This window comes from Rhagoletis zephyria, unplaced genomic scaffold, assembly GCF_001687245.7.
Source record: "Rhagoletis zephyria isolate East Lansing unplaced genomic scaffold, Rhagoletis_zephyria_1.1 Rzeph_scaffold_04806, whole genome shotgun sequence".
Lineage (NCBI taxonomy): Eukaryota > Metazoa > Arthropoda > Insecta > Diptera > Tephritidae > Rhagoletis > Rhagoletis zephyria.
Window position 1 is genome coordinate 20,535 of NW_016161889.1, and position 16,305 is coordinate 36,839.

The 16,305-nt window shown below is 32.4% G+C and overlaps 1 protein-coding gene across 1 annotated transcript in view; it reads left to right on the forward strand.

The window, feature by feature from the left end:
* Positions 1-15,139, forward strand: part of LOC108371227 (uncharacterized) — a 20,338-nt gene extending 5,199 nt beyond the window's left edge. The window contains exons 2-3 of the mRNA XM_017626733.1: positions 3,267-3,275; positions 14,843-15,139. Of these exons, the coding sequence (XP_017482222.1) occupies positions 3,267-3,275; positions 14,843-14,921 (88 nt within the window). The 3' untranslated portion in view covers positions 14,922-15,139. The remainder of the gene's footprint in view (positions 1-3,266; positions 3,276-14,842) is intronic.
* The last annotated feature ends 1,166 nt before the right edge of the window (positions 15,140-16,305 follow it).

A 16,305-nucleotide genomic window follows, 5' to 3' on the forward strand; every position in this document is an offset into this window, starting at 1 on the left:
ATGAAGATGAAGATGAAGATGAAGATGACTATGAAGATTTAAATGAAAATGAAGTCGAAGTTAAAGTTGAAGATATTGATAACAAGTACTTTTTAGCAAAAAAAACCGACTCCAAAAAAACATCTATATATCTATATATTTCATGATTCAATAATCGGATCTAAACCAAATTAGTATAGGACCACCTCTGAGGCACTACCAGGTCCAAAGTTATGCGGTAAAAAACATTAAAAAAAAAAAAAAAAAAAATGCTATTTTTCATATCTATTTCAAAGAATTCTGCACATAAAAATTACAAACTAACCAGCAGTATCAGCAAAGCGAATAATTTATACAAATACATAATAAAAGCAGTGTAGAAAGATAGCCACAGCGAATGGCAAATAAGTTCATTGTTATACTTAACTTGTTGTTGTGCTGGGCGACCGTCAAGAGCGTACACACACTGGCACTATCGTCGCCACCCTTGAAATTAAGCAAATGGATACATGTAAATGTACATATGTATCAAAGTACTTGAGCGTCGTCGCGCACAGGCATGACTCAAGCACACCAAGATAAGATAAATTATAAAAATTGTTCTAGTGCAGTTCTTGCTCTTAACTACTTTTATAAATTTGTTTTCGATTTTTTCCAATTTTTTTCTTCTGCGCTCGCGCTCACGTTCTTGCTGTTTTACTTAGTCTTATCAAGCTTGCTATTTGCTTTAGTCAATTACTTACTTTATTTATAAGAGCTTGATTGTTTGTGTGTGCGTGCTTGAACTGCTAGATTTCTTTTTACTTTGGTTTCTGAATGACTTGTTTTTGTGTGCTTAGCTAGCTAGGCGGCACAAACCGCGTCGCGTAAGATAAGAAGACAACTGTTTTGGTAGGTACTTTATTTTGGACACGATTTTAATCACCCGCCAAGCGGCGCGGCTGATGCCGCATGCCTTTTCAACACTTGCTCTGCTNATGAAGATGAAGATGAAGATGACTATGAAGATTTAAATGAAAATGAAGTCGAAGTTAAAGTTGAAGATATTGATAACAAGTACTTTTTAGCAAAAAAAACCGACTCCAAAAAAACATCTATATATCTATATATTTCATGATTCAATAATCGGATCTAAACCAAATTAGTATAGGACCACCTCTGAGGCACTACCAGGTCCAAAGTTATGCGGTAAAAAACATTAAAAAAAAACAAAAAAAAAATGCTATTTTTCATATCTATTTCAAAGAATTCTGCACATAAAAATTACAAACTAACCAGCAGTATCAGCAAAGCGAATAATTTATACAAATACATAATAAAAGCAGTGTAGAAAGATAGCCACAGCGAATGGCAAATAAGTTCATTGTTATACTTAACTTGTTGTTGTGCTGGGCGACCGTCAAGAGCGTACACACACTGGCACTATCGTCGCCACCCTTGAAATTAAGCAAATGGATACATGTAAATGTACATATGTATCAAAGTACTTGAGCGTCGTCGCGCACAGGCATGACTCAAGCACACCAAGATAAGATAAATTATAAAAATTGTTCTAGTGCAGTTCTTGCTATTAACTACTTTTATAAATTTGTTTTCGATTTTTTCCAATTTTTTTCTTCTGCGCTCGCGCTCCCGTTCTTGCTGTTTTACTTAGTCTTATCAAGCTTGCTATTAGCTTTAGTCAATTACTTACTTTATTTATAAGAGCTTGATTGTTTGTGTGTGCGTGCTTGAACTGATAGATTTCTTTTTACTTAGCTCTCTGAATGACTTGTTTTTGTGTGCTTAGCTAGCTAGGCGGCACAAACCGCGTCGCGTAAGATAAGAAGACAACTGTTTTGGTAGGTACTTTATTTTGGACACGATTTTAATCACCCGCCAAGCGGCGCGGCTGATGCCGCATGCCTTTTCAACACTTGCTCTGCTGTGAAGTTAGAGATGTGCCACCCGATAATTGAAGGCGCATGTATTAGTATGTTCGACGGTGTTGTTAGAATTTTCCTCCAGTTCATTGTGCGCAGCAAATTAGCATGCAAGGCAACGAACAGTTAGAGCGGCAGTACTCCATAGTACCAGTAGCAGCGTCACGCTGAGCTAAGCTAAGGGCAGCTTTTAATTTGCCCAAAGCGCGCATAGTTCGTAGCCTTTTGACCTTAGCATTTTAATTTTATAGTTTGTTCAAGCGCGTAACTGACAGTTAATAAAAAGAAGAAGCTATGAGTGCCCGCTCGTTTCCTTACCCTTCACGCGCGCACACACATACCCAAGCGCAATCATAAAAATTACTCCGCTAGCTTATGAAAGCCATAGCGCTCAGCTCGTCGCATTACAAATTCTTTACCACATTCTATACCCCCATTTTTGCTGCATGTCGCGAAAGTAGTTAGCCCTCTGTGTATTGTCTTTAAATATTTAATTTTTTTCTTTTCCACTACTTTCTTGTTACCTTCAACAATGTTTTTGGTATTGTTTGGAAAGTGGAAGACATGATTTTATGCTATTTAGATACTGAAAGCGCGGCGCGCGAAATTCTTTAACTTCACTATATTAGCGCAGCGGCAGCAGCAGCACGCACCAATCAACAAGAGCGGCCACAAACAACAACAGTAGTTCCCACATGCGCGCATTAACCCGCATGACATCGCGCGGCCCAGAAAGAACACAAAGAACACCTTAAACTGCATGCACTCCGCTGTCCGCTCATAGCCCCACTTTACGCTTACAGGCCCCACCGCGCGCTGGTCGCATATTTTTTTTTTTTGTGTACGCGTTGCTGCTGCTCACTTGCACCTGAAGAAGCACTTCTGAATTATGTGTGTATACGTTGTGTGTACATTAGGGTGCATCACAAACAAACAAAAAAAAAATCGGGGCTTCCACCGGAATTCTAAAACTAAGGTATTATATTTTAAGACTTCCGCATAAAAAGTTTCCGGAAAATAGTAAGTCTTACGTGAGCTTGACCGATTTGAAAATATCTCCATTTTTATTTTTTATTTATTTTTTTTATTCAAATATTGTAAACTTAAGCTCTTCTATCATCTGAGTTGGTTTTTTAGAAAAAATGCCTTAAAAAAGTACTTTTTTTTAAAACACAATTTTTGGAGTTACATATTTTCAATTAGTTTCAGCTCATGTAAATGTTAATATTTTTTTCGAAATATTTATTTATATAATAAGTTTTATATTTGCGTTGGAAAAACAGTATCGATTTATTTATGTATAGAGAGTGCTGCACCCTAATGCACATACTTGTGTATATTGCTATACTATATTTATAGTTTTAGTTTGCCACAGTGCATGTTGGAGAAAAATTATGGCATACCATAGCCGCCCCACCGTTGTTGGCAATCTTATTAATGCTTGCCTGAACTTTTGAAAAGTGCGCGCCCGCTAAATTTAGCACAAGTAGCTGGGGGAAAATGGGCAAATAATAAATAAGTGGAAGTTCAGTTTTAGATTTAGATTGCAAATATGCACTTGCACGTTTGGCATTTTTAATTTATTTTCTAGAAGCTTTTTTTTTAACCTTTTTAAATTGAAAATTTCAAAGTTTTTTTACTTTTACGCTATTTTCTTGTACCTACAGGTACTTTTCTTAATGTCTTGTTTTTTGATTTCAAAATTTTAATCTTATTTTTCTTCCTGCAATACTCCATTTCGCCATACTCCTTTTCTTCTAGACGCAGTTCTTTTGTTTACTAGGTACCTGGTTTTTTGTTTGCTCTAATTTCCACTTCGCTTATGCTTTGTGTGCTTTCATTTTGCAGCGAAACTATGTACATACATACATATCTATACATATAAACAATTGAAAGAATTTAATTTTTTCTTTTATTGCACTTGTACTATTGCCATCTTTGTATGGGCGCAGTTGTGTGCAAGAAATTAGCAGTGGCAATGACAATGCCGTTTATTACCGTTGTTTTTGATTAAAATATCAATAAGTTATCCACATCGATTTGCCGATAAACCGATAAATTTTATTACTAATACATTTCGTTACTTTCATATATTTCTTGATTTTGTTATCGATATATTTGTTAGGTATTATTTTCGATAAACCAATTTAAACATATCTTTATTGATATATATACTTATCGATGGCATTGTCGTTGTATGTTAGTTTGTTTCCATTTATGGAACCTAACTTAATTATTTCCTATCTATTTAATATCCGTTTTTGTAGGCTCTTAGATTCCTATACTATCGTGGCCGATGTTTGTATCAAGCTGCTTATCGACTGCCGATAAATTTTGTATATTTTTATCGATATTATTTTTGATATTTTAATCGACAAGTGCTCATCAGCGATATTATTGATAGCTTTTGTTATCGTTATCAATTTTTATTCTATAGATATGTATTGGACTTTACGATATATTTGTCACAACAATATCATTCGATTAAAGGCGTTTTCGTTTCTACCAAAAAAGGTTACCTTATCATTGCCCTCTAAGCACAAACACTAATAACCGGGCAACAAAAGGCAACATTTTTTGTAGAAACGAAAACGTCATAAGACATGACATGAGGCATTTTGCATCAAAAACATATCGATAAATTTTCATATATATATATTTTTTCGCAACTACTTATAAATATTTCGATACTGTTATCGATAAATAAATTTTTTTTTTTATGAATCCCTTTTAAATAAGGCATCACATGAGGCAAGACAAATACCTTATATAAATATTTTGGCATATTCTTATTGATATAGCTTTGGTGTTATTATCAATAAAGTTTTCGATATTGTTATCGATACATTTTTCGGTATTGTTATCGATAAATATATTTTTTCAATATCATTCCCATAAAGACGCCTGCCAATTTTTTTTTCAGATCTTGTATGTCTCCGAAATAAAGGTGTTTATCCAAAGTGAACGATCCAGAGTTCCAAAATGAATGTCTCAAAAAAATTTTTTTAATAAGCGAATGCAAATTGCAAGTATTTATTCTATGTTTGGCCAGTTCGATTATGGTCATAGTTCCTACTCTTCAATCATCAAATATTTCTAATTAAAATGTATAGGCATGCAGATACTTTCAAGCCTCTGCACAGAACTAAATGTTATGGAATTATGTTTTGATTGACTTCAAGTATAGTTACTAGTTTTTGGAGAATGCTGCTGAAAGGACAATCCTTGACCGAGCTTTTCTGCATTGCTCTATTAATGCCTAGACCCAATTGTAATTTTCGGCTATTATATTTTTTTACCTTCAAGTTCGTAGCTTTGGGACGATATTCCCTTTCAAAACTGTAATCAAAAAATCTATCAAAAAATTTTTCGCTTGTATGAACATTTAGCTGACTGTTCTTCTCAAAATTTTGATGTCAAGTTTTAGCTATAATTAAAGACCTACTTATGCTATTTTAATAAACTCAACTGCATACATACTACATATAGATTTACAGGTAGGTAATGTCTGTGTGTGGCTTATCATGCATACTAAAACTCTGCACTCAATACATTTGCACTTAAGAAATTTTGACTCGCATTTTTACTGATTGGAAATACATATGTATATGTATGTATGTTTGTATGTACATATCTGCATAGGTGTGTATAAGTATGTACGTACATAAGTAATTTTCATGCATATTCTTAATATACAAAACTACAGCATGTAGCATGAAAAGCAAATATCTAGAACTTGAGAAATTTTCAATGTTTCATATGTGTTTCAAAGAATTTCTTATTGCGCTATTTTTCGTGGGAAGTTCACTGATTGAACTTTCAGCAAGCAGAAGTTTTATTCTCGCATGTATTTGTTTGAATTGGATATTTAATTAACCTCTTCTTTGTTGGCGTTGTACTTAATTGCATGTCTAAATAGTTTTTGGGCTAGTGAGTTCAATCAAGTGAAATTCTTCGCATACTTTGTTTATATTTCAAGACAAGCAGAGGTGTCGACAGCCGATTAAATTGAAAATAATTTACACTTTAATTCAAGTATTTTTTTTTTTTTTAAATTATTAAACGCATTTCAAGAATTACTAAAGAGAACTGCAAGTAAAACGACTCTAGTCGAGAATTCACTGTAAATCATATTTGATAGTATTCCTTTCCAGCAAAGGTATCTTACTTGTATTTTCCCTAAAAACGTTTAGAAAACTACTCTACTCTACAAAAAATCTTTAGACTTGCCTTTAAAAAGTAGATCCCGATTATCTCTCACGAATTATAATTCGAACGGAATTTCATTTTAGAAGACTATCGCCGTGACTAAGTTGTTGTTGTTGTTGTTGTTGTTATTGTAGTTACATAACTCTTCTCGAAACAACTAATCTATGAACTGTTGTTCCCAAGCTCAACTCAACTTCACAGTTCAAGTTATGTATATTTTAAGGGGAANTGACTAAGTTGTTGTTGTTGTTGTTGTTGTTATTGTAGTTACATAACTCTCCTCGAAACAACTAATCTATGAACTGTTGTTCCCAAGCTCAACTCAACTTCACAGTTCAAGTTATGTATATTTTAAGGGGATGATTAGGATATGGTTAATATTAGGGGTTCTTTCACACGTAGAGCAAGAGGTTTACCTATGTCGGGGTCTAATCAGAATTAGTAAGACTTTAACTTGCTACTCTTACACTTCAACTCCACTTGGGGCGATTTCGTGAATATGATGATTGTCTGCGAGTTTGTTTTGTTGATGGGCTGTCTGTTCATCGTCGGCTTCAATAGTGGTTAAATAAGGTGCTTATTCCCATTCGCAAGTTCCGATATATGCGTTTTGATTTATCTATCGAGTTATTTTGCTTCAAAATCATGCAATCATCCAAACTCCCAGCGGTAGCAGCCGTCCAGAAATGGTTAGTTAGGTTTTAGATAATTCGCGCTTTCACGGATTATTTATGCTCCACTATGCAAGTAATCCTCAGGCGCTAACAGAAGACAAACTGCGATGTTGTAAAGCATCTTAAGCTTCGTCCACCGTCTACCCCTAGTAACCAGTGACCATAGATTAAAACATTCGCACGAATTTCGGTTCTACGTTCCGTCACCATTCAGGGACTTTCGCCGATCTAAGGCTGTTGTTTTGCAGTTCCAAACCTTTGTAGATCGTTGAACCTTTTCAATCTCTCGCCCTACCTAGATACATTTGAATTGAAATACATGAAATCTTGTCGGCGCTCTGGACTATAACTTTGTTCCCAAAAAATTGAGCTTTGCTGCAAAAAAAAATATATATATTTGGTTCGACAAATTTCTCTTATTTACTTTTGCATGAAAAATTATTTTATTATTTTAATGTATTTTAAAACGGAAGTTACATTTTCAATGCTAGTTTAATTTTGTCTGTACTGTTTTTGCTTTATTTTATTTATCTATCATTTTAAATAAGTATTTTTTGATTGATTACATGTTTTTATTTTACTTACATATTTTAAATTTTTAGTATTTTTTATTATATTATATTTGTTCTTAATTCTTTTGTTTTTATGCAATTTATTATTATGGTTTTAATTTCTAGTTTTTTACTATATTTTTATTTTTGATTATCCCTAGTTTAGTATTTAATTTTTTATTTTTATTCTTTATTTTATTATGTATTTGATATATATATATATATATATATATCTTTTTTTTTATTTTTTTAATCCCTTTTTTGTTTTTTTGTTTTTTTTCATTTTTATTTTACAATATTTTGTTTTTAATCATTTACAAATTTCCTTGAAGTTTTGATTACTTATCATTCAACTTCGCTGCCCTTTTATATTGAAGTTTGTATCGCACATTTGATATACTTTTTCATCGTAAAAACATGTAACTAAATCTAATTGAGATGCATAAAAAAATATTTAAAAAAACTTGTATGTCAAATTGCAATTTTATTATGTGTTTTTGATTAAATTTCACTTTTTCATTCCGAAAATAGTTTTTGGCAGCCATAATTTCAAAACGCACACATTTTCTTACCTTACTTAGCGCAATGCGCTTTACCTTCGCAAATTTAAAAATAATTTTCATAAAAAACGAAAGCGAAAGTACAATTAAAAATAAGTAAGTACGCCAAAATTTGATTTTCTAGCTTTTAGCACGTACTTGGCCATATTTATCTACTACAAACAAATTGCAGCAGAAGAATCTAACAAAAATGAACACAATTTGAAAAAAAAACTACAAAACTGAGTCACAGAAAAAGCTACAAAAAAACGCAAATGTTTTAATCTTGCCAACAACTAATCACACAGAACAAACAAAAATGAGAAAAAAACGCAAACGGATTAGAAAAAATTGTAGATATTTTAGTATTTTATTGATTCGGCGCAAAGCTAAAGTTATTTCAAGGTAATAATACATATTTATGTACATTAGAACGTACCACCTTACAAGCAAACAAAAAAAGTTCGCGTTTTTACACTTTTCGGTGACAGCTTCATTTGGCAATAAACAACTTATTTTAAAATAGTGCTACTGACCGAATTAAAATAGTTCCTTAGCAAAGGTTTAATGATTTTTGGAAAGCTTTAATTTACTTACGTTAGGGTGACAAGAACTGAGATCTGGTGGATAAGTGCTGGAACGGGGAACAAAAAGAATATTCTCGTCTCCAAAATATCGATATACACTTAGGTCTCTTTTTATGCGTTTTTTATGTGGATTTGAATCTATGCCTTTAGTAGAGATTTTGCTTTTTTGAGAGTTTTATGACTTTTTTTCAGTGTATAAGAGATAAGTAATTTGTCTTTTTATTTTTACATAATTCATGTATTTATTGTGAAATTTTTTTTCTTTTTTTTGTCAAAATAGAGATAAATCTTTATTTATTTCATTAATGTTCAGTTTTACATAGAAAAATAAGTTGTTGAAGTGAAGAAATAAATTTTTTTTTGTTTTTCTTAATATTGCCTCACTGGATGGTTTTATGCGGTTTTTTTAGAATTTTTTAAACGGAGTGTCTGAATTTATTCGCTTTTTGAAAATACTGGAACGTATCCCCTGTTTTTGTATTTAAGTAAAGAACTTTTTTATGCGGATTGTTTTTTATGCGGCTTTCTGAGGAACACATGTACCGCATAAAAAGAGACCTAAGTGTATTATACTTTAAGATCCGTCTGTAAATGACAAAAAATGTAAAAGGGAACCCCTACGTTCGCAAAAAAAAAAATGTTTTCCAAATTGCCTTGCAAAAATAATTTAGACTGAACTTTTTTTCTGGTACGGTCTAATGTATATATGTATGTATTAATGTTCAGAAATGTACAATGAATGTATGTATGTAAGTATGTGGGATATTATGCGTGTACTTAGCTACATACTTTTAAAATATGTTCCGCTAAACAGCGAAACATGTACGCGCGTAATAAACGATTAATATGCTTAGAGCATGAGAAAATGAAAATTCGTTAATTGAAATAAGTTTTAAAGGCTGCACGCATTGGGAAATGTTTTTCGATTTATTATTTTTTTTTTTGAATTTCTTATTTATTTTATTTTATTTTTATATATTTTTTTCTTTGCTTTGCATTTAAATCAAAGCACCCAAAATTGTGATGGTACTTCCGGCGAGAAACCGAGCATTCACATGTACCAAGCACGCACACACATGCACTCCCCCTTTAACAGAAACAAAACCAACAAACGCGTTGCATTGCGCCAATTGCCCTAAGCCATTGCCCACTTAAGAGCTGACTGACTTTGATTACTTACTTATATGCAGATGTTTTAATGAGCACGTACTTTTGTACTTAAACAAAAACAAAAGCGTTAATGAATTTAAATTATTGTTATATGTTAACTTTTATTTACATGTAAATATGTATTCTTTTTTTAATATTACTTATAATAATTTTACTTATTTCTTATTGCTGCCCTTGCTGGTACATTAGGTTGGTTCATATTGTGTTTGACATTTTCGATGAGAGAAAAACACTCAAAATTTGGTTAATTTGGATGTTTTAAAAGCGTCAGAGGTTAGAAAGAAGAGTCCTCCACTTTTTATGAACTCAATTACCGCCACAGAGAATGTATAAGAATAGCAATTTGGCGCAAGATGAAGAAATTTTTTTCACTCTAGAAATTGACTTAAGTTTCTATTAAATCGATCGCCATCTAAGTATATACAGTGGCGCTCACGTAAATAGCACACATTTATTTTTTCGCAATATTCACAATATTTTACGTGATACATTTTTTCCGTTAATTTTTAATAAAAATATAGTAAATTCTATAACATAAAACATATTAATCAAAGTTTAATACTTCGTGCACAATTTAGGAAAATTTAACAAATTGAAAAAAAATTTCAGCAAAATTTTCAACATTTTAATCAGAATTTCATTGGGTATGCAGTTTTGTAGCCTACTCAATTTTAGTATAATAGGTCTTATGAATAAAAAATAAGCAACTGTTTTTTCTTAAAATTTCACACCTTTTACTTAAATTTGTTAGAACAAATCGTGTAAAAGGTCTGAAATTTTAAGAAAAGGCAATTGCTTATTTTTTATTCATAAGGCCCAATAATGGGAAAGTTTGAAAATTTTTAAAAATCCATTTGATTTAAAAATTTTTTTTTTTTTGTCGAGGGTGTTCCGCATTTTCTTCCATACAACTTGTTAACAATTTCTGTTTAAATTTATTTTATAATAAAAACAATAACTTAACCGTTCAAATTGGATTTCTATTTTTCTCATCAAATTTAACCGTTCTTTTATAATTTTTATTTTTCCGATAAATTTTTGGTCGTTTATTTGTTATTTTTAGATCACGAAAGATTTCAATTGGTCATATCGATTATTTTTTAGCGAAAAAATAAAAATCGAAAAAAATAATGACTGCAATGATCTAAAAATAAAAACCTTTGATAAACCAAAATATAAAGGAGTGCACAACAAGGTAGAACCTAATTAGAGGTAATTAATTCAAAAAAATTAAGTTGATGAGGTTGTTGAAGTTTGATAGAGCTGATATATTTTCCATAGTGTCTTAAGAGAATCGATCCCTCCTTATTTTGTGTTTTTTTTTAATGTAAAAATTTTAACAAAACATCTACTTCAGAGAAGTTTTTAAAATATTGGTTTTCTTTATGGTTACCGCTAATTTAAAATCTATCTCTACATTTAGAGATTTGAATAGGTTCCTGGTTCGGGATTTTATTTTTTTATCTTTGCCCTTAAAACTATGTATGTCCCAGCCTAATGTGAAATGTTTTTAAAAATAGTTTTTCTTTATGGTTGCCGCTAATCTAAAATCTTTTTTCCTTTCAGATCTAATCACTGTTGATATTCTTACAATGTTAATGTTTTAATCTTTTAGGAAAAAACTTCGCTCTCCTAAAAACTATGTCCCACCCTAATGTATGGCAGTATATACATAATTTCCCACTCACACTTTGCTCTATAACCAAGTAGATACTTAAGTAAGCGCACACCATGCATAGATATCTACCAATAATTCCATTTGTAGATCAACACTACCGACCAAACAACTGCCTTTGACACATTTAAATACAAATTTCTTTATTAATTATTATACAAAAATTAATTGTTGTTCATTTTTTGCGCCTTTTTTTCTTGAATTGCTTTATTGAAGTGTATTTGACGAAAAAAATTATGAATCTATTATTTATTTACACAAGCGAGTGTATGTAATTGAATTGTGTCCTTGAAGTGTGACTGACCATATAAAGTTGTTCAAGTGTTGTTGTTGTTGTTATTGTTGTGACAGTGAAACCAATGTGCTACTGCTGCTGCTTCTTCTCCATTTTGTGGTTGTGCAGGGCCGCGCTTATATTTTTATTTGTTGCCCGCCTGCTTCATTACTGTTGATTTCAATTATTTTTTGTTGGTTTGTTTGTTTATCTGTGTATCTTCAGCAATTGCTTCTTTGTTCCCCCAATTCATGCTAATTTACGTAATACACTTTTTAATAAAGTTGGCGTCATGCGGACTTTTAGAAAAGTTGATTGTAGTACATTAGCGGGTGAGAAATTTCATAAACATTGGTTAACTGTTAAATGTTTAACACCATCTTAAAAATAATAATACTGGACTGATTATGTAATGAGTCTTGTATTTATTTACTGAAACCGCCTTCGCTTTGAGGAACTTACTCAAAAATGCTTTGGGAGGGCAGCAAGAATAATGTTAACACCTAAGCGACAGTTTACACTGAGTCGAGGAGTTAAATCTGACAGTTACACTCAGAAACGTTCATTAAATTAGCTCCAACGGGCAATTAACTAATGATCGTTTAGTCTCTTAATTAATGTTTCCTCTCAGAGTTAGAAGATACGGGCTCATTAGTTAATGAAAAATTTAAGTATGGGCACAGTGCGGCCCATCTTTTGTGGCATCACTCACTGTTTTCGTTCAGTTTGATATCAAATATAAAAATAAGTATAGTATTTATATGATTTTGAGCGCACTGCCTAAACAGTCGCAATGGCGGGAAGGAAAATTTTTCATTTTCCTTTTTTATTTATTTTTCTTTAGATACATATGAACTATTTTATTTAATTTTCTTGCGATTAAAATTTAATTTTCTTTTAAATTTTAGATTTTATTGCTTTAAAAAGGAAAAGTTTTTTTTTATTTAATTTAATTTTTAGAAACGATTTTCTGAAAGACAAACAATACCGCTAACAAGCCAATTCTGACATCTGTCTTTCAACTCACCACAGTCTTTTTAAAGACAAAAGTCTTTCGTATGGCAATTCTCTATTCCGGCAACTATGTATGTATCTAGAAAGCTATTTTCTCTATTTCGAAAGATTAATTTAAAGATCTGCTAACGAGGAGGCCGGCCTTAGCGTTATTCTGTTTATCTTTTAGCAATAAGTTTTCTAAAAGCTAAATGAAGTTAAAAAAATATATATTTGCATTTTGATATAGTTTGGCTTGATCGAGCCGCGAGAGTCGGGCAAGCACACTGGCAAATAAAAACAAGGCAAGATAAATGCAGAAATGTTTATTACATAAGTTGTTTATAGAAACTTTCGTCCACGAGGCGCAGAAATTGTTTAAATGTTTAATTGTTCATAGAAAATGATTGAAAAGCAAAAAAAAAAATATTTTTGTAACGCAAATAACTTTATTGCATAATTTAATGTGTTTAGTCTGCACCTAAAAAATTGGTTCATTCGGACACTTACTTTCAAAAAAAATTAAAATGTCCAAAACACTGTAAAAATTTTCAATTGTTGATAAAAAAAAGTATTTGGAATTTTGCAACAAAATTTACACAGTGTACTTTTCGACTACAAAACTCGGTGCTGCCTGAATATCATTGAAATATATTAATCTAGTTAAATTTGGGGCCCATTTGAGGAAGCCTTACCCATGTACAAGTTTATTTATTTATTTATTTATTTATTTATTCGTCTATGAAACAGTAGTTTCTTACAGACTAGTTACAAAATTAATATATGCAGGACACTAAAACTATTGATTAAACTGGATACAAGATTCAAAAGAAAGAATACAAAAGATTAATAAACAAATTTCTTGAGTAAGAGAAATCAAGTGAGATAGAATTCGAGATCAAATTAAGCTCATTTAAGGTACGTACCAAGGGGGCATTGCGCGCGTAATCAGTTCTATGGAATTCACAATAGAACGGCAAAATGTTACGCAAGACTCGCTGAGGGATGTTGAAATTTATGCGACCTAAGAGAAAAGGACAATCCACACTACCATTAATAATATTAAAAACAAAAGTCAGGGAAAGTACAGAACGCCTCGTTTCCAATGACTTAAGGTTAAGCAAAAGCAAACGACTACTGTACGGTGGTATAGGATCCGAAAAGTTTAAGGACCGCAATGCGAACTTAAGAAACACCTTTTGGACACGTTCTAACCTATTTATAAAAGTTTTGTGGAATGGCCTCCAAATATATGTAGCATATTCCAAAATGGGACGAACAAAAGATGAGTATAGTAATTTAATAGTATAGGGATCAGAGAATTTTACACAGTTCCGCCTCACGAAACCCAAAACAGAGAAGGATTTAGAAATCACAAGATTAATATGCCTACTAAAAGAAAAATTTGAAGTAAAAATGACGCCAAGATCTTTGGCCTCGGCAACAGAGTCTAGCGAAGACTCCGCGATTGTATAACTCGTTGATAAAGGACTATGAATTTTTGCAAAAGTTACTTTAAAGCACTTTTTAATATTTAAAGAGAGGCGTGATTTTATGCACCAAAGATTGAGATTATTAATGTCGGCCTGAAGCAAAGTAGCATCACTTTCGTTTCTGATCATTGAAAATACTTTCAGGTCATCGGCATATAGCAAAAAATTTGCGAATGAAAAACATGAGCTAATGTCATTTATGAATAATATAAAAAGTAAAGGACCTAAAATACTTCCCTGGGGTACCCCAGAGGAGGCAAGGAATGCATCTGACGAAATGTCATCTATCGAGACAACACAGCGCCTGTTGATCAAGTAGGATTTAATCCACTTCAAAAAAACAGAATGGAAGCCAAGATATGCTAACTTATTAAGTAAAATCGAATGAGAGACTCTATCAAAGGCTTTACTAAAGTCCGTATAAATACAGTCAACCTGGAAACCTGCAGAAAGAGACGTCATACAGTATTCACAAAATACAGCTAGGTTAGACACAGTAGATCGATTGGAAACAAAACCATGTTGGTTAGGCAGGATTAAACTTTTAGTGATAAAATACATTTTTTCTTTGACTATAGATTCAAAAAGTTTCGATACAGTTGACAGTTTAGAAATGGGCCTGTAATTGCGAACATTATTTTTATTCCCACTCTTAAGTATAGGGTTAATAGAAGTAATTTTCCAATCCTCGATAAAGACACCCGACGCAAGAGACAAATTAAAAATACGATGTAGAGGTAGAATTAGAGCGGGACAGTTCTTGAGGAGAAGAGCAGAAAACCCATCAACATCCGCTTTCGTAGACGGTTTCAGCTTAGAAATGCCAGCTTCCACGTCATCAAGGGACAGAGTTAGAGTCCCAAAACTTAACTCCGTAGCTGAATCGTGGTTTATATCAGGCCAGGAATTACCATCATCACAGACATAGTTGGCACTAAAAAATTCAGCGAAGAGACTCGCCACCTCAGTAGGGCCACTAGCACATTTATCGTCCAAAAAGACAGTCGAAGGAATGCAAGAGCCACATTTCTTAGACTTTATGAACTGCCAAAAAGCTTTTGGATTAGATTTAATGTTCAACTCCACCCCAAAAATATAGTTTTTATAAAGGAATTTGTCTAAGCAATTAAAATCTTTAGCATATTTCTGATATTTATCAAAGAAAATCTGATTTCCTGTAACTTTAAACTTCTTGAAGAATTTATTCCTAAGGTTCTTTAACTTTTTTAACTCCCGATTATACCATGGTAGCTTATGTGGTTTATTTTTCAAAATAGGCACATTTTCCCTACATAAATCAACTAACGCTGTTTTAAAAGAATAATAGCAATTAGAAACATCCTGTCCTGAAAGTAATTCATCCCAATTGAGCATGGAAAGCGAGTTATTTAGCTTGCCGAAATCACAAGACTTGTAATTGAAGATAACTTGCTTAACAGGAGCAGATTTTAAAAATTTGTACAATTCAAATTTCAGTATTAGTGGCAGATGATGCATGTCCGACTGAGACATAGGACAATAACATTCCTCAATATTGCAGATTATATTGTCGCTTACAAAGATTAGATCTAGAATTCTATCTAACTTGTTAACATACTTATTAATTTGATTAAGATTTAGACTTAAAAGACTATCGATGAGGTATGACTCATGCGGGGCAGTTATATTGTTAGGAGTGAGCCCGAAGTTCGAAAAAGTGTCCGACCAACGCACATTGCATAAATTAAAGTCACCTAAAACACATAAGTGACTGTCGCCAAGTTTGTTCAAAACTAGAGAGTTGATATTATCAGCATGCGCATGATAAAGCTCATCCTTACTATTTGGTGGAATGTAGGAAGCTATGATGAACAAGGAATCGTTGAACGACGAGCCAGTGACACATACACAGATCTGATCAAGAAGCGAATTATCATTATCAAGCGCGACTAAATACGAATACAGATTGCGACGAACTGCAATTAAGACACCTCCTCCTCTTAAACATCCAGTTTTCGCAGCGTCTCTATCCTTTCGGTAGACATTATAAAGGTTAGCGTCAAAAAATTCATTATCATTAAAAACTGAATTCAACCACCTCTCAACAATAACAAAAACGTCATAGTCGAGCTGAGAACTAAAATTGCGAACTAATTCAGATTTAGTACGAATGCCAGAAGCGTTTTGGAAGTACAACTTCAAATTGGAAGCGCTCCCAACCGTCTCATTAAATTTTGCGCTACTTGAGTTCTGGTGCATC